General features: G+C 43.9%; 1 protein-coding gene across 1 annotated transcript; it reads left to right on the top strand.

The window, feature by feature from the left end:
- The first annotated feature begins 2550 nt into the window (after window positions 1-2550).
- Window positions 2551-10434, top strand: LOC133908404 (plastidial pyruvate kinase 2-like). The gene is made up of 12 exons (XM_062350416.1): window positions 2551-3025; window positions 4316-4603; window positions 4832-4997; window positions 5599-5733; window positions 5814-5924; window positions 6008-6096; window positions 6325-6387; window positions 6662-6837; window positions 7448-7550; window positions 7627-7775; window positions 8632-8740; window positions 9990-10434. Exons 1-12 carry the CDS (start codon window positions 2765-2767, stop codon window positions 10095-10097), a joined length of 1758 nt encoding a protein of 585 aa, XP_062206400.1. The 5' UTR covers window positions 2551-2764; the 3' UTR covers window positions 10098-10434.
- The last annotated feature ends 14126 nt before the right edge of the window (window positions 10435-24560 follow it).

Raw genomic sequence — 24560 nt, 5'->3', positions numbered from 1 at the left:
CTTTAGTTTTTAACAGATATACAAAATAAAATCTAGACGCATCATCAATTGAAGTCATAAAATATATTTTATCACACTTCATCAACACACCATTCATCTCACATAGATCTGAATATATGAGTTCTAATGGTATCAAATTTCTCTCCTCACCTGTCATGTAAAGCTTACAAGGTTACTTGGATTGTACACAACTTTGACACTTAGAACCTTTGATAATGGAAAAAAAAGGCATGCACATCATTAGCCCGAGCTTTCTCCTCAATATCAAGAGACACGATTAAATTCTCAACAAAGATTTCTTATCTCTTGTGTTTTATAGCAATGACAAAATTTCTCCACGAAGGAGGTAATTTAGCAATGATGCCTCCAACCACAAACTTATTACGTAGTTGACACTTAAGGAGTTCAAGTTCCCTTACAATACATTGTATCTCATGAGCCTGCTCAACTATAAACTGATTATCAGTCAAGCCATATTTGTAACCATGATACTACTCCGTGATATACATTTCATTGCATACATCTGACGCACCAAATTTAGTATTCAGCTCATCCCATAACTCCTTTATGTTCATGTACATATCATATAAACGATCGACAAAAATGCTAAGAATGTATTATACAAAGAGTGTGTTGGCATCCTCAAACTTCTTCTCCTCTTCAGAGGTAAGAGTTCCTTCACGTTTGCTTGATGCAATCCAGTAGACATTCATAGTCGTGAGCCATTATGTGATTTTGACCTACTATCTTTTAAAGTGCATATTAGTAAACTTGTCTAGCCTCAGTGCCTCAGCAAAACTAGCCATCATTAAATCAAAATATCTACAACAAGATTTTTAAATTGTTAAATAAATACACACTTTCTATTTATTTTAGTTCAAAAATAAAATCATGAGTAGAAGATGGTAGACTAACATCATGATGTAGCGACAATATAAAGTAGACATATATGTAATAGAACTACACATGTAACTCTTGAATGTACTCACTAACATGAACATCAGAGTACTGCGCAGCATGACAACCATGACTAAATAAAGGTTGATCATAGCAAACATACCGCTTGACAGTGGGAGACGTAGAAGCCCCTATGATGTCAATGCAGAAGGTGCCGATGAACAGGAAGCAAACCATGCGCAATTGACAGCAAAGAGGAAGCAGATCATGAGCAGTCACGCAAAACGCTTCTTAAAAACTTTATTTGCATCTCCTAATTCAGGATCGCAAGTACAACGAGTTCCGAAGACCTCCTCTTTTCTATCATTAGTGCTCCTCAACATAGCAAAATATAGTAGACTACATATGGTGGCATAGTAGAGACGAATAAGCGAAATCCTAATTGTGTATATCCTTTATACCGGTGATCGGTAGATATATATATAGAGAAGCTGTGGTTGAGACATATCACGATCGAAGCGTCACGATCGGACTCTTAACAAATACAATTTCTGTAAATAACTGTGGCCACACAATAAAAGAATAAAACTGCAAGTTGGAGCCACCACGCCCGCCTTTGCCTTAGTCCGGCGAGACGAGCTGAGTGCGCACATGTGGTATTTTAGTCCTATCATCACGTGTTAAGGAGTGAAAAATACAACAACTTTTAAATTGGTCTCCCTTCATCTCTACCGGCAGAAATACAAAACCAACCTCCTTTAATTTTTTAACAAGTTTTAAGATTTATTAAAAATTATTAAAAATAAATGGGCTAGGCGCATATATCCAACACATGTCACGGAGCCCGGCGAATCCAAGTGCTGATCTTTGAACGCATGCAGGTGAACCTGCGATCGTGCCAAACGAGAAACATGCGTGACGAGAAGCGGCCAAGCATGCAAAATATTGGAATTCGCCAGTCATCACTTGCACCAATTTTATCTGAGACACTTTTTCACGTATGCGCAATACTTTTGATGGATCAACAGAGCTACCTCTCTTATGGTTTGCCGGCAACTTCGGCAGTCGTTTCCCGAGAATTGAACGGACAAAAATATTCTCCATTGCAGTTGGACGTTAAGACATCGCTCGTTCCTGTTCCAACACGTTAGGAGAAGTCTGTGCGCAGTGCTGCTACATCAGTTTCCTTTATCAAAGCACGTGCCACCATGCATGCATGCATATTCCAAGAGGCACATCAGGAGCTGTTGTTTGACTTGCCCCCCGTTACGTGTTGGACGTGCTATTAAGCACGGCAGGAGAAGTCATTTGCTCATTTCACCTGGTCTGCCTTCGTAGTCCACCACATGGTTTCTTAAGCTGACTTCCCCGTCCTCCCAGGAGCCCTCGCCATCAGGGATAATAAATACTATTCACTGCTCAACCAGCCGTTCAGGTTGAGCCCGAGCCCCGAACCCAGCGCTCCTCGACCTCGTGACTGGACCTAAGAGAACCGCAGCCCGGCTGACGCCGCCGCCTGTTCCATTCCGCCCCAGCCAAGCCGCGGCGGAGAGTCCAAGGTAGAGCACTGTACGTGTGAGGCTGCCGCGCGCCGAGGGCCGAGGCAGGCAGCGGACAGTGCACGAACGAGTGACGACTGACGACGCCAGCTATGCCACGCGGGCCCCGCCTCGTCCTCACCCTCCCGCACCCCACCCCTGTTCGATACAAACGAAGCCGCCGCATCAGCACAGGCACAGCAGCCAACCAGCCAGCCCAGCCACCGCCCATCAGTCACCACCCCGACCGCGCACGCCCGCCTGCCTCACCAGTCACCACCCCTATCTACTGCCAACTCCAAACCTCGCGCCCGTATAGACTTATAGTGATGGCGCAGGTGGTGGCAGCGGCGGGCACCGCGGCTGCAGCGGCCAGGCCTCTGGGCGGTGGATCTAGGGCCGACGCACTCCGGCCTGCGGCGGCCGCGAGGCTGCAGCCGCTCGCGGTGGGCGCGGCCAGGGAGAGGTGGAGCGGGGCCGTGGCAGCGAGGGGCCGACGCGAGTCACAGGTGACGTCCGTGATAAGCCGCGCCCCGCGCGCCGACGCCGAGGTGCTTCCCGTGTCGCCCGACGACGACGCGGCCGTCAAGGTAGCGCAGCCTCCTCGTACTCATTGACTGCTGCCGCTCTGGTGGAGGCTGGCCGGGGAATCCTGCATCCGTGGGTGGATTTAGGACGGGGACGTGGTTTTTGAGGTCACGGGTTACTTTCCAGCTGAAAGGGCGTTAAAATTGCCTTTCCATGACGGTGAAATTGGATTCAACCTGCTTGGGTCACTGTCGTGTTAGTGACGGCGAAATTTAGAGGGCGGAATCGTCCGGGGGATGTCATTATTGGATTATCTCTATGTGCCCATGGAATCAATTGAATTTTGGCGTGTACTCATTGCTTTCACCGTTCCTTCTTACATGCATCTCTACTGGGCCTGGCACCGAAGCTGGTGGTCCTTTTGTTTTGCTAAGTAACACGTTGTGACATGTAAATACGGTGCAATCGTGCCATCTCTTCCTTCTGATTGAGCCTAAGGTTCATGGTACTTATTTGCTAGAGATTGTCTGGATATGGGTTTATTTTTCTGTTTGCGAAAATGACACTGACACCATTGAATTAGTTTAGGAACCTTTGGTAACAAGGGAAATGTGTAAAGTTGCACCTTACACACACACACACACACACACACACACTAGTGGTATCATGTCTCATAACTATTCCTCCAACACACACGAGAATACTTGTCAGCAAAATCTGCATTACTTATCACATTTCCGGCCACAAAAAGGCTAGAATTTCTAGCTAAATGAGAATATCTCAACACCAGTGAGTTATTTGAGATAAGGAGGTGCTGCTACCTTTGTCACCTTGGACATTGGACCTGGGGAAGGTAAGATCCCTGGGGAACGAGGAATCAGTGGAGGCTTCCTGAAGTCTGTAGATTAATATAACAACATTATTTTATATACAAAAATTAGATGAACTAGGATTTGAGTATTGGGTGAATGCAATCTGTAAGCAAAACTCTTAGCAAATCCCAAAGCTAGGAAATTACTAAGCTGTATAGTAGGTAACCTGGTCAATTCTGTGCTTAAACAGGGCAATTTTATTACAAAGCACCCTCATCTGATTGAATACAGTTATCACTTTGACTTTGGTCAAATCTCCATTCTCTCAGTCTTGTCCAGGCCTATGATAACTTAAGATCAATGAGAAGACTTAAATTCTTATTTTATGGCTGTCACTGAATATGATGTACAGTTTGTTAGTGTGGCATGCTTTTGTGAACTGAATGTTCCAGTTACTCATGATATAACTGTACATTTTAGAATGGCACCTTATGAGTAGAGATTTGGAAATTATTGTTAATAATATTTGTTCTTTGACAGGAAGAAGCAAACTTCCAGCACCTTAAGGCTATTCAGCAACTTGCAACTGCAGCAAATGGTGTGTGGTCTAAACCAAATGTAAGGCGCAAGACAAAGATCGTGTGTACCATCGGTCCCTCAACTAACACAAGAGATATGATATGGAAACTCGCTGAGGCTGGCATGAACGTGGCTCGGCTTAATATGTCACATGGAGACCATGCATCACACAAGAAAGTTATTGATCTAGTGAAGGAATATAATGCATCGCATGGAGACAATGTGATTGCTATTATGCTTGACACGAAGGTTGGTATTACTCCTTTCAGAGCATCTACTCTAAATCACAAATAGAGAGCTCTCATCCTTAGAAGCTGCTTTTTTAGGAAGAAGCTACTTTCCTGCATTATTCTTAGTTCTTATTATTAGTCTTTTATTTCCATGCTAGCAATTGATTTACTATATTAATGATAAATAGAATTGAATCTTTTTATTTTGCATTTCATTTATCATATGTTGCCTTGATTTACAAATCAGGGACCAGAAGTTCGGAGTGGAGATTTGCCTCAACCGATATTTCTGGAAAGTGGCCAAGAGTTCACTTTTACCATCAAAAGGGGAGTTGGGACTGATACATGTGTTAGCGTGAACTATGACGACTTTGTTAACGATGTAGAAGTGGGTGACATGCTCCTTGTAGATGGTATGCTGATATTCTATCCCCTTCCAAATATTCTATGTTTTCACTCATTTGTTTTATCCAGTGCCACATGATTGCACACATCGTCTCTGAAATCTGAATACAGAAATCAGAAAATCACTATATCTAAAATGATCCACTACTAAATTTTCCATAGTGGTACTTGTCAACTTCTGTCAATTATTGCAGTAAACTTTCCTAGTTTTGCTCATCATAATGTTATTCTTCATTTTCTCCATTGACACATCATGTGTCGCTTCCCTAGGGCGTTTGGATCTTTGCTAGCACGAATTCTGCATCAAATATGCATGTATGTTCTTATCTAGCGTCCCTAACATGCTTGACTGTAGTCTGTACATAAGCAAATTATGAGAATAATGGTGTGCATAATTACTTTCAGTACTGCACCAAATTTTCTAAGATGAAATTCAAAAATATCAATTTGCTTCTTACTTAGTTGTGCATAGCTGATTAGCTGTTCAATTATGTTGGATGTCAGAGAACTATCTAACTTACTGTTCAATCTCGACTCTTCTCTAATGTATCTTTGTTATTCAATGATTTTTCTTCATGTTCGTATTGACCAATTTTTATGCATTCTTAGGAGGAATGATGTCATTGTTGGTAAAGTCAAAAACTGAAGATTCTGTGAAATGTGAAGTTATTGATGGGGGTGAATTGAAATCTAGGCGTCACCTGAACGTTCGTGGAAAGAGTGCAACCTTGCCATCAATCACAGGTAATTGTCAGCAATATTTTCTTTGTCTAATGCATCTAATGTATATGTTCTTATTTCATACACCTTTTTCAAACTTGCAGATAAGGATTGGGACGATATTAAGTTTGGTGTGGAAAATCAGGTTGATTACTATGCTGTTTCTTTTGTCAAAGATGCTCAAGTTGTCCATGAACTGAAGGATTATCTCATAAGTAATCATCATTCCTGCTTTAGAAACAATCGTATCATGCACTGTGTCCATAATGTATTGATTTCATTTTTATTCTATTTTCAGGCTGCAGTGCTGACATACATGTAATTGTGAAAATTGAAAGTGCAGACTCCATTCCAAACCTTCATTCAATCATCACAGCATCTGATGGGGTAAGGATCTGATCTTAATTATGCTTGGGTTTAGTAAAATGCCATCAAGACTCAAGAGGTTCATCTTGGCGTGAATGGTCTTGAGTTGTGTGGGAAATCATGAACATTCCTCTGTTCTATTTTCCTTGTTCTGATTTTAGTTTAAGGGCATGACCTATTAATTTTGCAGCCGGTTCTCACCTATCTAACATTTTGAGGGAACTAACCAATTTCATATTGATACCATAGGCTATGGTTGCCAGGGGTGACCTAGGAGCTGAACTACCTATTGAGGAGGTGCCACTGTTGCAGGTACGATGCCGTTGATCATCTCTTACAAGCCATTGCACTGCAAAGTCTAAAGTGTACACTTGTATGCCTATGTAACTGTTTGGACTACTTTGCATTGCTTTCTTCAGTTTCTTGTTTGATACATGGCAATATGGCATATATGTAGCTGTGCAATTTGAAGGTTGTTGGCTTGTGCCTAGTGCTTACTCATGAATAGTCAATAAAATTTATTCCTTTTTTGTCACAAAAAGGTGACTGACATTTACATCTTCAAATTTCATGCTCCTTTGCGCAGGAAGAAATTATTAGAATGTGCAGGAGCATGGGAAAGACTGTTATTGTCGCTACTAATATGCTAGAAAGTATGATTGTTCATCCAACTCCGACCCGAGCAGAAGTTTCAGACATTGCTATAGCTGTTCGAGAGGGTGCTGATGCAGTTATGCTTTCTGGGGAAACTGCACATGGAAAGTATGTGTATTTTGCTTTTTGTTCGTAACAAGATATTTTTATTGGTCGTATTAGGTAACTATGTGACCACACATTTCATTAAATTTTCTTTATTTTACTAAAGTATGACTATTTTACAGCATTGTTATTTGGCGCTTGCATTATTCAAAAGTTCCAGATACTATCATAACTGACACTGCAAATCCATACAAAAATATACTGCTGCAGGCAGAATTGCTTGTCCCTTTTGTTTCCTGCTATGGAATATGGAATATACTGTTTATATGTATTTTCAGTATTTCAAATCTGAACTCTTAATGTCATGTATATTCTTTTAGTTTCCATTGAAGTTCAGATATTTGGGTTTATTTTGTCAAACTTAAGATGAATGGCCTCTGGTTTGATGCAATCTCAATTATTCAAAGAAGTAACTTAGGTATAATAGCTGCTTGAATAATTTTGTTGCGAACTTATGAATAAAGGAGTTTTCTAGTTTTGGTTTAAAAGTTGTGGCCTTATTTGATTTGTATGTCATATATTTGCAAGCCTTGTGATTTATTTCCCCTGATCTATGTTGAAAATCAGTGTAGAGACTTAACGCTAAGCTTAATGACTTGATTTTTTTTGACAGATTTCCCTTGAAAGCTGTTAAGGTCATGCACACCGTTGCCCTGAGAACTGAGGCAACTATTCCTGGTGGGGAAACACCTGCTGACCTTGGTCAGGTTTTCAAGGTCTGACACCTTCTCCAGTCTTTCTCCATCATTATGATATGCTTCTTCCATTTTCTAACCACATTTCATTCTGTAGAACCACATGAGTGAAATGTTCGCGTACCATGCAACAATGATGTCAAATACTCTTCGAACATCAATTGTGGTTTTCACCAGGACAGGATTTATGGCTATCCTGCTTAGTCACTATCGGCCATCTGGCACTATTTTTGCCTTTACAGATCAGTAAGTTTTCTGTTCTTTTGTTCCAATGCATGCAGCCTACAAGATAAAGCTGCTATGGTCCTATTTATATATCCCATTGTAATAACTCTAACAATAAAATGTCTTCTGAGGGCATGTTTTATCTAATTGAACTGAATTTGACCTATTGGAGATAGAAGCACTGATGCTGTTAGGTATTTGAATTTATTCGGTGTAGTAATTAGCAATCGATTTCTGTTTCCTCGTATATATCATAATTTGTGAAACCAGCCAATTAGGCTACCCTGTCCAACTGAACAGCTTGTTGATACTTGATAACCTTTGGATCAAACATATCCATTTAATGTGTACTTCTTAGTCTAGTTTTAGCGATGAACCCATGTACCCATTTGCTTTGAATCATATATGCGATTTTGTGGTTTTACACGTAAGACATGCATTCTAGAAACACTGAAGATATTTCAAGATTTTGTAGGTTTTTATAGCCTATCTAAATGAACTCTAGATGATGACCTTCACAATTACGTGAAGTTCCTCTACTGGATGAATACTTCTTCTACTGGATGAATACTAAGCGTGAAGACATCCTGAAACACTTCATGAGGAAGAGTTATCCTGATACATATTTAGAAAGCTTGTAGGGTTTCCTATGAAATTTCTGTTGGAAATCCTTAGTTAAACAGTAAACTATCCACTACTAGCATTTCCTAGGAAATGAGGTGATATGTTCCTGTTGCACGGATGAGGGACAACTAATCTGAAATAGATCATATCCCTAGATTTAGCTTTGTTTGGTTGATATTTTCTCCTTTTGTTCATATATTCGAACAATCCTTGCATATCTAAGCGAATATTGTTGTTGCTGGTCTGTTTATAGGGACAGAGTTAGACAACGATTGGCTTTGTACCAAGGTGTATGTCCAGTCCAAATGGAATTTTCTGATGATGCTGAGAAGACTTTTGGTGACGCTTTGTCTTATTTGCTGGTAATGACTCGTACAATCTATCTTTCGTAGTTTCAGCACCAGTTTAATTATTGTTGACTATATGGTTAAGGACATGTTTAATTTGCTATCCTTGTGATCCCAATTCGTTATCTAATCTTTATGTTTGCAACAGTTGGACCTATCCATATACATATAATATTGAGAATAACCTCATACAGCCTGCACTCAAATTGAAGTTAGCATTGTAAACTTTAAAGTAGGTAAAATAACCTCATACAGCCTACACTCAGATTGAACTTAGCATTGTAACTTTAAAGTAGGTTTACATACGGGCACAATTTGGACCGACAGTACTTGCCTACGGCCTATCCCAACTTGCTTGGGATTAAAAGGCTTTGCTGTTGGTAGTCCGTAGTCCTTGCCGTGGCTGTGGCACCTTAATGTAGAACATGAAAACTGGGTAAGCATGAACACATCGAACAACCAAAAGGACTGAATGAAGATACCAACACTATGTCTTGCTAGAAACAATGGGCTGAATGAAGATACCGACAATGACTTGACTCTTGCTGCTATCAATCTGAGATGAACCATTTTCTGACCAAAGTTTTTGGGGCTGGAATGTCTGACATGGTACATATGCTGTGCGAAAGTAATGTCGCTCAGGTAAATGAAGCTAATATGCAGCTGTTCACATAACTACGTAGTCAGACCTGTACACTGCATCTATTGGCAGCAGATATGAGAGATTATGATTTTATGACAAAACAATGGTGTTAGGTGCAGGAATTACTATTCACGCGCACTGGTCATACGAGTGAACAGTAACATCTGTAGTGTAGCACGTGATTGGTTTGTTAGTTTGAATCAGGTTCGGTTTAAGAGGTAAGATAGAGATTGGTTAGTTTAAATCAGGAGAATTAGAGATAAGATTAAAACATTGAGTTGGATTTAAACTAGAGATAAGATTAGAGACAGAGTTGGTTTGAATAGTCTTTGTAGCCGGCCATATGTACACGGCGCCAACCGTGATTAATCTATCAAGCAAGAGAAATCAATCTAGTTTTCAATCCCCTACTCCTATGTCTCCCCCAATGTACTTAGTCTTCTCAATCTATAGTTCAATCCCTCCCTGACAGCCGACGCCGTCCGGTTATCCTCCCGGTTGATGTTTACCTAACAATGGTGCCTTAAATATCTGCATATCTGCACCTCGTACATTCTTTTTGTACATTTATTTAACCAAGGGTCCAAGATAGATCCCCTAATATGATGCCACATTTCACAGAAACATGGTATGGTTAAGGACGGCGAGGAGGTTGCACTCGTTCAAAGTGGCAAACAGCCCATCTGGAGATCACAATCCACACATAACATTCAGGTTAGGAAGGTTTGATGCGGAAGGCATTGCGGTTTTCTGGCGGTGATGGACATCAGCCAAGAAATGCTGTCTTCTGGCAAACTTGGAAGGCCTGGTTATAATAATACCACGCTGGTAGTGCTAGTTTTCCATGAGCTTGGTTAGCTTGTGTCCAGGATATGTACTGAGGGCTAGTATTTTGATTCTTTTCTTATTTGTTGTGTACTTCTCTAATTTTCCTTCCATGTAAAATGGTAAATGGCCAATCATATCGTCATCCGGGCTTGGGAATGGCGTTGGCTTGTTGTAATACAGTTTGTCTATGATCTGGCAAGGATTTGGTCGTCGGCAGACGACAGGGACATTTTTACCATCTGAAACGCAATAGGACTAGCTGTAACTTCTTGAGGTCAAAACTCGTATTTTATATTTGCAAATGGCAATGCTCCTGCCGTCGCACCTCCCACATTTTGAATCCATTGGACTTAATGCAGCCCGTTCGGTTTATCGCTTTTCGGCCTTGCCTGAAGAAAAAGATATGGGCTGGGCCAAACCCATCGTTTATTCCGGTTACTAGCAGAAATCTGGGCCGACCTATAGAATAACAAAGCCACCCCGAGAAGTCCCGGATCCAGAGGGTACTCGGATAAGCCCTCGGACTGACGGGCTGTAGTTCCCCGTGCTTGCAACCGTTAGGGCGAAGAGGGCCTGCACTGCACACCATCGCCGCGGAACTGGCAGGACCTGATGTCGCCGCTGAGGAGCGTGCATTTGCAGCTAGCAATCCTCGGTGAACGGGCGCGGAGGCCGGCCAGGGTCGAATCGGCAGAGGAACCCGATGATCAGTTGATCACGGTGTCGTCGAGGCCGGTGAAGCAGTTCTCGGCGGGGGCCGTCCTCACGCCTGTCCTGGCCCCAACACGCGGCCACGGCGACGTGCCCGCCGGTCAGGCCTGTGGCCATGGCGAACCGGCAACCGCGAGCGAAGGCGGAGGAAGATGGCCACTGTGTGATAAGAAGGGATCTGACGGGTAATGGCTTGCTCGCACGGCATACAAACTGGTGAACGGCGTTTCAGCTGATCTGACTTGCGACGGCGAGTGCCGATCGAAATCTCGAGCCGTTAACCGAGATGTTGAGAAGCCCGCCGCCCGCGTGCGAGCCTCATCCTCAAACGTGTGGTCTGGCGCGCGACCGACTGGCCCGGCTGCTGTCGCTGAGCGCGCGTGCGAACCAAGCGAGAAACACCGAGTGCACGCCGCCGAAGTGGGCCACCCGCGTATGTTCTGAAGGAGATGGCCATGGCCGTTTCCCCGCCTACGGTTCCATAGTTTGGATAATTTTTTCCTTTCAAAATCGTGCTTTGGACGTTTAGGATTAAGAGAAGTGGAATTTATATCTACCGAAAACACACCAAAAGCCCTAGGAAACTATACGGCAAAATAAATAAAAATATGAACCAAACCGACAAACACATAGATGCATTAATTATACAAGTCCAGCAACACGACCAGGCCCGCTCTCTTCCATAGCACTGCCTCTTCCATTATCGACTGAATCAGCTCGACATGTTGGAGTAGGTGCATCCTGAAGACCTTTGCATTCCTCTTGTTCCGCAGTTTCCAGATGATCACGAGCACAAAAGGATCGAAGGAAGAACGTTGGGCTTTGCAAACCCTTTTCCGTGATCGAACCCACCGTTCGGTAAAACTGTCCATCGACGAGTGGGTGAAGTGCTGTAGGCCACAACGACGGAGCACCCGGAACCAGACCTCGCGGCTGTAAACATAGCCGAGAAGCATATGATCCAAGAGCTTTGGTTGTTAAGAGCAAAGCGCACAGGGTCCGTGATTTTGGAGGCCATGTCTTTGCAGGAGCTTTGAGGTCCAACATCGACGATGAAGCACTAACCAAGTAAAGAAAAGGCATTTGTTTGGAACCCTAACCTTCCATAACTGGCATGCCTTCAGGATTTCTGTCTGGCCAATGAAGAATTCCTGATACGCAGAGCACGTCGTGTACGTATAGAAGGAGGTCTAATGCCAGTGGAATTGATCTGGTGTTTTGGGTTGCGAAGATGTGCCTTCGACCAACTCCCAGATGTGCAGATACTCATTGAGGACTTGTACCGTGAGCCCTCCCACAATGTCGTGGACCCATCGGTGACCGTGGAGGGCCTCAGCTACGGAGCGTCTGTTGCGTCAAAGAGGTTGGGGGCAATGTCACGGATTGCGGAACCATCTAGCCAACGGTCGACCCAAAAAAGTGATGGCTCTGTCACCTAGCTCGATCCAAATTGAGGCGTCGAACATGGTTCGTGTGATGCGTCCTCTTTAGTCACCATGTGCTACCAAGAACTCATAGCCAATCCTGATGCGCCCTCAAAGCACTGCAGGATACTCTTCATGAGGGTGATGTTCGAGGCTGTCGGCGACAAGAATATGATGAGGTCATCGGCATACAAGGACGCACGGTGTTGTCTTGCACGCATGCCAAGAAGCTGGAACAGCGACCACTCATCCGCCATTCTAATCAACAAGCTCAGAGCCTCCATGATGAGGAGAAATAACATAGGGGACAGCGGATCCCCTTGCCGGAGGCCATGACCCTGACAAATGCGGCACCCCGGTGTGCTGTTCATAATCACACGGGTGCTAGTCGAACGCCTTCGCGATATCCACCATAAGCAGTAGTCGAGGGATCTTCTTTGCGAAGAGCATACATATGAAGCCTTGGTTGAATCGGAAATTGTCCTGTATATTACGACCCTTGGTGAATGCGCTCTGACTGAGATGGACCAACTCTAGCAGGCGGGGCACCAGACGCGTCACCAAAGCCTGAGATTAGTTTGCCCACGCAATGAATCAGGCTAATCGGTCGGAAGTCCTTTAAGAGTTTAGCGTCCTTCATTTTGGGTAGCAGAACGAGGAGCGCCTCATTGAGGACATGGAAACTTCTACGTCTATTGACTATTGGGGGAATCATCATTAAAGATCCCCGATGTCTCTTAGCCATAGAAGTCCCGGCCCGAAGACCACCAGGCTTTGGCCCCCTCCGGGGCTCGGGGCTCCGGGATAGTTCTGGAGGCCATGCCTCTGGAGACCCAGAGCCTTCCAAGCCTTCGAAAAAATCAACCAGAAAGGGCTCGCAGGCCACCCCACTTGCAGTGAGGTGACCAACATTTAATACTGGTGCAGTGGTGACTGACTGACACGATAGCGCATGTGGTGGTACCCTGACACGCTGGTACAGTGCGGCTCCAAAATAGACGACCCGTCGCTAGGACAACCGTCTTACCAGCCGTATGGATAATTACTGGGCTAGCCCGCTCTCTAGTTGTACAATATAAAACATATACCTCTACCTACCTCTTATGAACATGTTTGTATATTAACACTATGAATATCAATATAAATACAGACCCTTCACCATCAAGCCAATGGGGGGGGGGGGGGGAGGGGGAGGGGGAGGGGGGAGATTATCTAGATAACTTTGGTGTCTCCTTATTCTCCACCTCTCCTTCAAGCTTGAGCTATTTGTGTGACTTGACTCTCACCACACTTTGTTTGTAGAAGATAGTTTCTTTCACCAATAGTGGCACCATCCGTGGGAGAGAATAAGTGTAGAAACACTAGGATAGTGTCACACCCTGAATCTTAGATTTCTCAAATTTTTAAAAATTTTCAAGATTAAATTATAGATTAAATAATTAGAATAGGAAAAATCCTATTTTCTAAATTCAAATTCAAATTTGATTTAGGGTTATTAATTTTTTGAATGCATTCATGCTAAAAAATAAGCATTTAGGTTTTAATTTGGCCTTTGGATTTTAATTGGATTTTCTTGGATTTATTTGAGCTCATTTGGAGATTTCTTGAATTTATTCGAGCAATATTTATTTTCCAAAATCTCAAAAATGTTTCATAAGTTCAAAATATTTTATTCAGCTTCTAAAATTATTTCAGAAGCTTGCCAGAATTTTCCTAGAATTTTTAGGCTTCATTTGATGTTTTATTTGGTTTTATTTGCTAATCCTTTTTGTGAAAATTCCCAAAACAAAAACCCTAAATCTAATCCTAACCTTACCCCAAGCCCAGCCATCTCTCTCCCTCTCTCGCACCTGGGCCGAACCGGAGCCACCCCAGCCAATCAGCCGGTCTTCTCCACTCTCCCCACCTGGGCTCGGCCTCCCGTGCCTCTCTCGCATGGGCTGCATCCTTGGCCCACTCCCACGCTGGCTCAGCGCACGTCACAGCCCAGCCGTGCATCCCAGCCCGCTCCCGCTCCTGTCATTGTCCTCCTGGACTCCCACCGTTGTGACCAAGTATGCCACGCCGCCGCCTCCTTTCTAGGCGTGCGTGCCTCAGACTCCTTGAGCCGCTGCCTATTTAAGTGCGACCTGCCCGATTTTCCCCCACAAACCGCCGCCTCCCATGCCCTAGTTCACCGAATTGCTGAAACACTAGCCACCGTCACTGCACCATTGCCGCCGCCTTGGCCAACCTCGCAGTCACGCCGTCTCTGCACCGCATTGCCCTCGCCGAGTTGCTGAGAAGCTCTGCCATTACCTCCTAAGCACACCCTGCCCTCGGCTTCACTCCTCGACCACCGGAATGTCCTCCACGTCGACGCCTGAGCTCCACCGCCACTAGTCAACGTCACCGACCACCTTCTGGCCATCTCTGGTGTCCCATGAGTACCTCGGTGAGATTGCCTTGCTTCCCTCTCTATTTCGCCACCCACCATCGTGACCCATGACTAGAGTCGAGTTTTTCGTTGAGGTCCGGCGAGCCTCCGTCACCCCTGATCTGTGCCGTCGCCCTTGGTCCTTGGCGCATCTGTGAGCCAAGCCCACCAGCCGGTCTACTGTCACCATGAACCCAGCCCATAGCCACATAGATCTAGTCCACCATCCCTAGCCGTCCAATCCAAGATCAACGGTCCAGATCCAATCCACTTGCCACATCAGCATCCTTGATGATGCGTCAATCCTTGTCAGCTGCCACATCAGCTGAAATCACCCAGTCAACTATCCAGTCAGTAATTCATCTTTTCCAGTACGAAAATAATCTCCATAATTCTAGAAATTCCCAGCTCTTTTGCAATTAGATCCCTGGAACTTCAATTCTTCATATCTTTTTTGTTTTAGCTCCGATTTGAGTGATTCCTGTGCTCAAATTTTTCTAAAAACATGATCTATCCAACTATACAAGTTTTAGATATCAATAGTAGTTATACCTTATTAACATCTAGATCCGTATCTTTTCATGTGAAACCTTAGTTCCTATCGCTTTACCTTTCCTCAAAAGAAGTCTAGTCAATTCCGTTCTCCCTATCTAGCCCAATCAAAGACACTAGTCTATCATTCTGTTTCTATTATTTTTGCAATTTGGAGTTTATTCAATGTTACTTTTATTTGTCAATAGAATCCACGATTAGTTGATAACACTTCAGATCTATTCGAGGGACTTCAAGACCAAGATTTCAATAACACTGAGCAACATTTGGTAAAAGACAAGTGTTCTTGATCATTCTGAACCTATGTTTTTAAATATTTTGATTTACAAAACTGTGTGCAATCTATGTGAACTTGATGGGTAGTCATCTATGTTAGGGTTTACCTAGTTCTTCCTTTACATTCTTTGAATCCTAAGTGGTAGTTGGTATGAGTCTTTTAAGTAGAATTGCTTAGCCATGCTGGGAAGTATCATATAATTGATTAATGGACAAATGCATCTAGGGTGATAAACATGATGTAGCAACATGGAACTTAGGACTTGGGCAAAGAGATGGCTTTGATAATGTTGGTACTCGTGGATACGTTCCAAGCATAATGGTAGGTTCTGGATGTTCTTAACATTTTCTATGGTTCTGGATGTCCGTTAATATTTGTATAGGTTCTAGATATCCTTTAACATTTGATGTTTATTACCCGGTTGGATAGTCTTTGCCCAAGTATGAACAAATGAAACATGTGTAACCTAATTAAGGACCGGTTCATGGAACGATAACCCAAGAAATATCGTATCAAATGTGAGGCCGATATGGGTAAGGCTTAGCATATTGACTAGACACCTGACTAGCATTCGTTGGAGTATCAGGACCTAATTGATGGACCATGATTCGTAGTGATTCTCTTGGCAGCACACCACTGGCATGTGTTAAGTGTCTTGCAAACACGACAATAAGGATATTATGACTCATGGATAAAAGTTAGACAATCTCTGTAGAGTGTAAAACTGTTATAACAGCCATGCCCGTGGTGATGGGAGACTTGGATCCTCACATGATTAGTTGGTTATGGGTATGGTTTTGGTGATGGTTAGTTAGATATGGTTTTCAAGGTGGTTATTCTTGGATAATAATAGTTTGTGTCATATAGGTATAATCACTTAATAACTGTTTAATGCTTTTCAATTACATTATTGTTTAATTTACTCGTATTTACATAAATATACCATGTGTTAGCTTATCCTTGATATAAGCATGCATATCATTATTCTCTTGTACACTTGTTGAGCGTGTCATGTGCTCACACTTGCTATTTTTCCTATGCCATACGATATGTGTGGTGCTGCTGAGTGAGTGAACATGTTGAAGACTGTCAAGACGAGCTTGTGACGTTCTAGACGTGTGTCTCCCTATCGGTTGCTTGTGGTGTTGTTGGGCACCAGTGCTTCTGTTCAACTGTAGATATCTACATAGAAGACAATATATGTCAATTGCTATAAGAGTTAAACGTTTATTCTATAAAAGTATTACTTTTGTTACTTCACTTGTGACGTTCTTATGTATGTTAAACATCCTGAGCACACATAAACCACATCTGATTTTGTCCATTAAAACTGAGTGTGATAAATATAGTATCAGAGCTATACTGATCGTATGACGCATGCCTAGATAGAATGATTGTGCTCTAACATCATATTTTAAAAGTATGTTTTGAAAAATCCATCCCCGTATTTTTCTGATCCCTTAGTTTCTCTCTCCACTTACCTACTCCAATCTATTGAGCAAAATAAATTTCCAACACTCCCTCCCTTTCAATTTTTTTTAGTTGCTGAACAATCCCGATTACTCTGATCTAGAAGGATGCTCTAGAAGATCTCACTTGACGCTTCTATCTCGCATGAGGATGTCAATGATGAAGATGAAGACCCATTGCTACAAGAAAGAATCATCTACCACAGCACTGAAGACATGAAAATCTACCTCCGCGCTTCTCCTAGTTTTAGTTTTTTTTAGTCATAGGAGGATTTTCCCTAGTCTTCGGAGACATTAGAGCGATGTTGGTAGTACGTGCTTGTGTTGTGTGCCTTTTGTGATTTGGTTTCTCTGTTTGAGTGCTGGAATGCGTTGAGGGATGTTTTAGCATCTGGTAACACCGACATTCCTTATATATACCTATAGCTAATAGTATAGTTGGGTTTTCTCCTTCTAGTCCTTTCTTTTCTTGCCCCAACATTCCTCCTCAATCTCGATCAGATGGTGAACACAAAGAAAGGTCAGCTTGGTAAATGTACCAACAACAACAACAACTAGCAAATGCCACTTTAATTCAACAAGGAACAACTTAGACCCAGATCCTCCAAAGCATAGTTTAGAATATGGAAAGTCTACTAAATACCACAGAAGCTCTACGTGCAGAAGCCGAACATAATCAGTAGGACAACAATAAAAAGAGGAAGTTGCCATTGCAAGGACAAGAAAGTAATGCACATCCCTGTGTGTCAACTCAAGCTCCTCAACAAGGATCTATGTCCTGTTCCAACAATCAATACAGGCCTCAACCTCAAGCACCTATTCATCGCTTCGATTATCAAACACCCCTTTCTACTCTGCATGCCACTCCTTAAGTTAAGAATAGTCTAGCCACTCCCACCTCAGGCAAAGGATGTTACCATTGCAGGAAAGAAGGACACTTTGTGAGATAGAATCCTAAGAGGTATACAAACCAGGCCAACACCAACACTCTGAAGCCTACTCGGTCTCAACCCCATGCACGTAAGGGTAGTCAGATGCCCGATCAGAACAATTGTGGACAACAAAACACCAAGATGCAAAGCAGTCCTTGGGATCTCGACATCAGTGATTGGGTGATCACTTGCAGCGAATTTCAACCAAATGGGGCCAAACTCTTCAAGAAGTGCAAAAATCAAGTTGGATCAGTGCAATAAGGCAACTCCATTAGTCAAGAAAATGTTGTTACTGCAGAAAAAGCTCTCCGCCCATGCCCCGACATTCAGATGAATGGCAATAAAAGTTAAGGCTAAAGACCCCAACTTCAGAGTACGAGAGCAAGATTAGAGTGTGAGCTAAGATGTACTCCTTGTTCAATTTTGTAATAGTGAAATCGATGAATAATAAAAGCATTTGGGTATCATTGGAAGAAGTTTGAATCAAGTGTATATGTCTAAGACGGTCCTTAAATTAAGGGGGTAGACTCATCAGCCACCACTATAACTTTGGAAGCCAAGAGCATAGGTGCCACCCTCAGAATGAATTGATTGGCAAAGTTGGTGAAATATTGGAGTTAGAAGAGTTATTGCAACATAATTATGTTTCAAGGAAGTCATCCAGAGTGATGGAAGGAGTATGGCACACTTAACCTATGTTTCGATGTATATAAGCAACTACAATGGAAAAGGATTGCACGTTAGAACAAGATATCCCTAAAAGTCAGCTCGATGATCAGAAGATCAAAGAAATCAAGCAAGTCACCATGGATTTACGTGTGGTTCAGAGTAAGAACTGTTGCATTTAAACATAAGTTCATCAAAGAGAGTTGATTTCGAAAGAAGCTCTTGATTTAGTGAATTTCATTCACCTCAGAACTACAACGATAGTTCATCTACATGGTGTATCTAAGGAGATTGTGTCAGATTAGGCACACAATTCACTTCAAGGTCTTGGCTGAAGTTACTCGTGTTGAGGGAAACCAGACCAAATTTCTGAACAACTTGTCATTTCCAAATCGAGGATCTAACAAGAAAAGGTAACTAGGTTTTGGAAGATATGCTAAGATGAGAGTTTTTCTAATAACAACGACTACCAGAGAAGGAATGGAATATTTAGGAAAGGCCAACATACTCAGGAAAATCAATCAAGATTTATCGACACAGTTGAGAAAGTTGTCAAAAGCAAACACTGCTACAGAATTGGATTTATATGCTGGCCCAACACTGCCGGTTTCTAATGGACCAGTAGTGATGAGGCATCACTGCTGGCTCAAAAGCCGCGCGGGATGAATCAATCATCGTGGTTTATGAACCGACAGTGATAAGGGTCATCACTACCGGCCGATGGCTTGAGTCGACAGTGATGCCTAGCTCGATCATCACTGTTGGCTCATGTTACGAGCCGATAGTGAAACCTTGACTATCACTGTTGGCTCTAGCCATGAGCCGGCAGTGATAGTTCGTCAAGTATCACTCTCGGCTCATGTTATGAACCAAGAATGATAATAGGTATCACTGTCGGCTCATAAGAAGAACCGACGGTGATAACGAGTGAGCAGTGACTGGTCGAGTGAATAGTGTCTGATCAGGTATCACTGTCGGTTCGTAACACGAGCCAACAGTGATAATAAATGATTGCTTATCTTCAAAAATTCATAACTTTTCCATGCGATGTCGGATGGGGACAAAATTTACATCAAAATTGTAGCCCTCGACGAGATCTACGACTTTATAGTTGAAACCTTTTTCATTTGAAGTCATTAAATGTCCAAATAATCATTTGAAGTTTCAGATAGAAGAGATCAAAAGGATCGCATATGCTACTATTATCATAAGTACTTCTATGCTGGGATGGTAAGGACGTATCGCGTGAGTTGAGAGGTCTCAGGTTTGAGTGACTTATGACTTGCGATGGCGCGGGCGTGGGGTTCCTCTGAGTGGAAAATTTATTTTTAGTTTTTAAGTTTTTTTCGCCCAAAATATGAATCGGGGCAGACCGTATCACTATCAGTTGAAGCCTTCAGCTGATAGTGATAACTGACTATCAATGTCAGCTAAAGCCTTCAGTCGGCAGTGATAACCCCTTCACTGCCAATGTCTGGGCCGACAGTGATAGTCTCCGACAATCATTGCCTGTTGCCCACTGTCGGCTCTAAAACCGGCAGTGAAAGCCACTTTAGAGCCGACAGTGATAGAGTTTTCTGTAGTAGTGAAAAGTGACCAAAGAATGTCAGCACAATGAGTTCACCACCAAGAAGAAAAAGCGATTTGGAAAGCGAGATGAAAATTTGAAGACCAAGTCCCCTTACCTCCTCTCCGATCTTTCTGAATCTCGAGGGCGAGATTCCCTTAAGGGGTAGATTTATCACACCCTGATTTTTAGATTTCTCAGATTTCTAAAATTTTCCATGATTAGATTATAGGTTAAATAATTAGAATAGGAAAAATCATATTTTCTAAATTCAAATTTAAATTTGATTTAGGGTTATTAATCATTTGATTGCATTCATGCTGGAAAGTAGACATTTAGGTTTTAATTTGGCCTTTGGATTTTAATTGGGTTTTCTTGGATTCATTTGAGCTCATTTGGAGATTTCTTGAATTTATTTGAGAAATATTTAATTTCTAAAATCTAAAAAATGTTTCATAAGTTTAAAATGTTTTATTCAACTTCTAAAATTATTTCAAAAGCTTGCTAGAATTTTCCTAGAATTTTTAGGCTTCTTTTGATGTTTTATTTGGTTTTATTTGCTAATCCTTTTTGTGAAAATTCCCAAAATAAAACCGCTAAACCTAATCCTAACCTTACCCCAAGCCTAGCCCATCACTCTCCCTCTCTCGCACCTGGGCCGAACTGGAGCCAGCCCAGTCTATCAGCCGGTTTTCTCCACTCTCCCCGCCTAGGCTCGGCTTGCTCGGCCTATCTCCTCCCAGCCTCCCCTACCTCTCTCGCCTAGGTCACATCCTTGGCTCACTCCCGTGCTGGCTTAGCGCATGTCACAGCCCAGCCGTGCATCCTGACCCACTCCTGCGCCTGGTATCATCCTCCCAAACTCATGCCGTTGTGACCGAGTACGCCACGCCGCCGCCTCCTTTCTAGGCATGCGTGCCTCAGACTCCTTGAGCTGCTGCCTATTTAAGCGTGCCCCTGCTTGATTTTCCCCCACAAATCGCTGCCTCTTGAGCCCTAATTCACCGAATTGTCAAAACTCTAGCCGCCGCCGCCGCGCCATTGTCACCGCCTTGGCCAACCTCGTAGCCACACCATCTCTGCACCACATTGCCCTCGCCGAGTCACTGAGAAGCTCTGTCGTTACCTCCTATGAACGCTCGTGCCCTCGCCTTCGCTCCCTGATCACCAGAAAATCCTCCCTATCGATACTCGAGCTCCACTGCCGCTAGTCAATGTCACCAACCACCTTCCGGCCACCTCCGGCGTCCCACGGGCACCTCGGTGAGATTGCCTTGCTGCCCTCTCTCTATTTCGCCACCCGTCATCATGACCCATTACTAGTGATGAGTTTTTCGTTGAGCTCCAACGAGCCTCCATCACCCCTGATCTGTGCTGCCGCCCCTGGTCCTTGGCTCCTCTATGAGCCAAGCCCATCGGCTGGTCTACCGTAACCATGAACCCGGCCCACAACCACATAGATCTAATCCACCATCCCTAGCTGTCCAATTGTATCAACGGTCCAAATCTAATCCACTTGCCACGTTAGCATCCTTGATGACGTGTTAATCCTTGTCAGCTGCCACATCAGCCGAATTCACCCAGTTAACTATCCAGTCAGCAATTCATCTTTAGATATCAACATCTAGATCCATATCTTTTCATGTGAAACCTTAGCTCCTATCGCTTTAGCTTTCCTCAAAAGAAGTCTAGTCAATTCCGTTCTCCTTGTCTAGCCCAATCAAAGACCCTAGTATATCATTCTATTTCCCTTATTTTTTCAATTTGGAGTTTATTCAATGTTTCTTTTGTTTGTCGATAGAATCGACGATTAGTTGATAATGTTTCAGATCTGTTCGAGGGACTTCAAGACTAAGATTTTAATAACATTGAGCATCAGTGGGTAAAAGGCAAGTGTTCTTGATCATTCTGAACCTATGTTTTTATGTTTTGATTTACAAAATTGCATACAATGTATGTCAACTTGATGGGTAGTCACCTATGTTAGAGTTTACCTAGTTCTTTCTTTACATTCCTTGAAGCCTAAGTGGTAGTTGGTATAAGTCTTTTGGGTAGAATTGCTTAGCCATGTTGTTAAGTGTCATATAATTGATTAATGGACATATGAAACTAGGGTGATAAACATGACGTAGTAACATGGAACTTAGGACTTAAGCAAAGAGATGGCTTTAATAATGTTGGTACTTGTGGATATGTTCCAAGCATAATGGTAGGTTCCGGATGTCCTTAACATTTGCTATGGTTCTAAATGTCCGTTAACATTTGTATAGGTTATGGATGTCCTTTAATATTTGATGGTTATTACCTGGTTGGATAGTCTTACCTTCCCGCTTGTACAAAGAGACGAGGCAGAGGCAAAGATGCTCATCGCCTCCGAACAAAGTGCAAAGTTGGACAGGGTCAGGGCTTCCAGGGTCAGGGCTTGCTCTAGAGGAGCGGAGGTGAACACTCTAGAAGGTCTAGAGCCCTTAGCCCCGACCGTGACTATCGAAACCCAATCTGCGGCCATGGCTCACAGCGGTGATACCCTGACCTCCGATGCACCACCTTTGGCCCTCCCTAGGGGAATCACTGGGACTACGATCGATGCCAATACCTCTAGAGCGGGGGTCCCAGTAGGGTTCGTACCAATGGCCCCTGCAAACAAGAAGGATAAAGTCAAGTTCGCTGCCATGGGTGCATCCCACAAAGAAAAAGAGAAAAGAAAGAGAAAGAATTGCGAACTCACCCATGCCAACGGTTGCGGTGGACTCTGAACCCATCACATCGTCATCATCAATGGGGGGAACGATACCCTAGGGTCCAAGGTCATCGAGGGAGACCTCGGACCCTCGTCCGCCTGGGCTGAGGGCGGTCGGATTTTGACAGGCTGAAGTCCCCCTGAGGCCCCCGCCTCTGGACTGGGCCTCATCTTCAGACATGCCGTCTCTGGCCCTAGAGTCATTGCTGAGCCTCTGGCACTTTGCACCTTTCGACTCCGTCTCAGACCACCCAGTCGTTGAAATGGTACATGAACCCACCAGGACGATGGGAGTTCAGGCCGAGAGCAGTTTGTCATGGTCATGGAGCCCGTATCACCGGCGATAGAACACCCACGCTTTCTAGCGCCACATGGCTCTGTTGGATCATGCCACGCCGGGGCTACCAAACCAAGGTGCGAGCAGATCCAGTTGTGGCGCTCCCAGCTCCCTACCTGTTGCATGCACCCTCCCACTCGGAAAAGGAAGGTTGACTGAGGAATTTGTCCATGGCTTCGGTGGCTTCATCCAGTGTCTAACACCATTCTAAAAGAAAAGGGTGTCTCATGTCTGCTAGTTTGAAGTTGAATAGTGGGGAGGACTCATTGGAGTCAATGGCAGGTTCAAAGTATAAGTTTGGCTTGCCTTCACCGTCCTCACCTGGCTTGAAGACACAGTCCCAACCTGCCTAGAGGGGTCTGATGCATATCATTGTAAATTCCTCCGTGAGGTTGCGCATGCACATCCACCGTGCCACCCATCAGAGGAGCTCTACCCTCGAGATTATCCAGGCCTCAAGCATCTCCACTACCAGGGTCTGGATGTACCTGATGTCCTAGTTGGTAGAGCGAAGAGGGGACCCAGAACTTACGTCGCAATAGAACCACCTCTTTGACCACCCGGTGTACCACCGCTCATTGATGGCCTTCACCGGAAATAGTCCATGGTACTCCAGCCTGAGCTGGAAGTTCACGCTAGCAAAGTGAGGGCTTTCTTCATTTCGCACTCCATCCGAAGCTTCAGCTATCAGTTTGTCTCATCGAGGGTGGCAAAGAACTCCACATGCCCCTCGCAACCCTCCGCCTGCATAGCCCACTCAAAATAATGCCGAAGCACCCCCTAGAGGAGTAGCACCATTGGGAACCCAATCCTAGCAGCGAGGAAGGCTTTGAAGACCAGGGTTTTGTGGCCCCGCGGTGCGTGGGTAATCTCCCCTCACGGAATGTGCATAACCAATCTAGAGGGGATCTTCCCCTCCGCGACTAGTCGATCGAGCTCAGCCTCAGTGAGGATCGACGTGCCCAGCCTACCGATCTGAAGAGGGTACTCCCTGCTAGCATGGCATAGCTTTACACCCACCAATGGTCTAGGCATCGGTGGAAGATTTTCCACCGCCTAGGATTCTGCTGACCCACTGGCATCGGCGGTTCCGCCTGTGCCAATGCCATCAGCGGCTACCACCGACGTGGTGGCCATGTCTGAAGACGATGCGCGGCCCCTCGGTGGTGAGCCAACTCCACTACGGGTGCTAGAATGAGCCATGGCCTCCTGAAGAAGAAGTGCAGAGAGCTTATCTACCGGGAGTCTACAAAGGTTGGGGCTGTTAGATGAG

Source organism: Phragmites australis, chromosome 2 (genome assembly GCF_958298935.1).
Source record: "Phragmites australis chromosome 2, lpPhrAust1.1, whole genome shotgun sequence".
Lineage (NCBI taxonomy): Eukaryota > Viridiplantae > Streptophyta > Magnoliopsida > Poales > Poaceae > Phragmites > Phragmites australis.
Note: the sequence above shows the minus strand (reverse complement) of the source record. Positions and strands in the feature narration are given on the sequence as shown.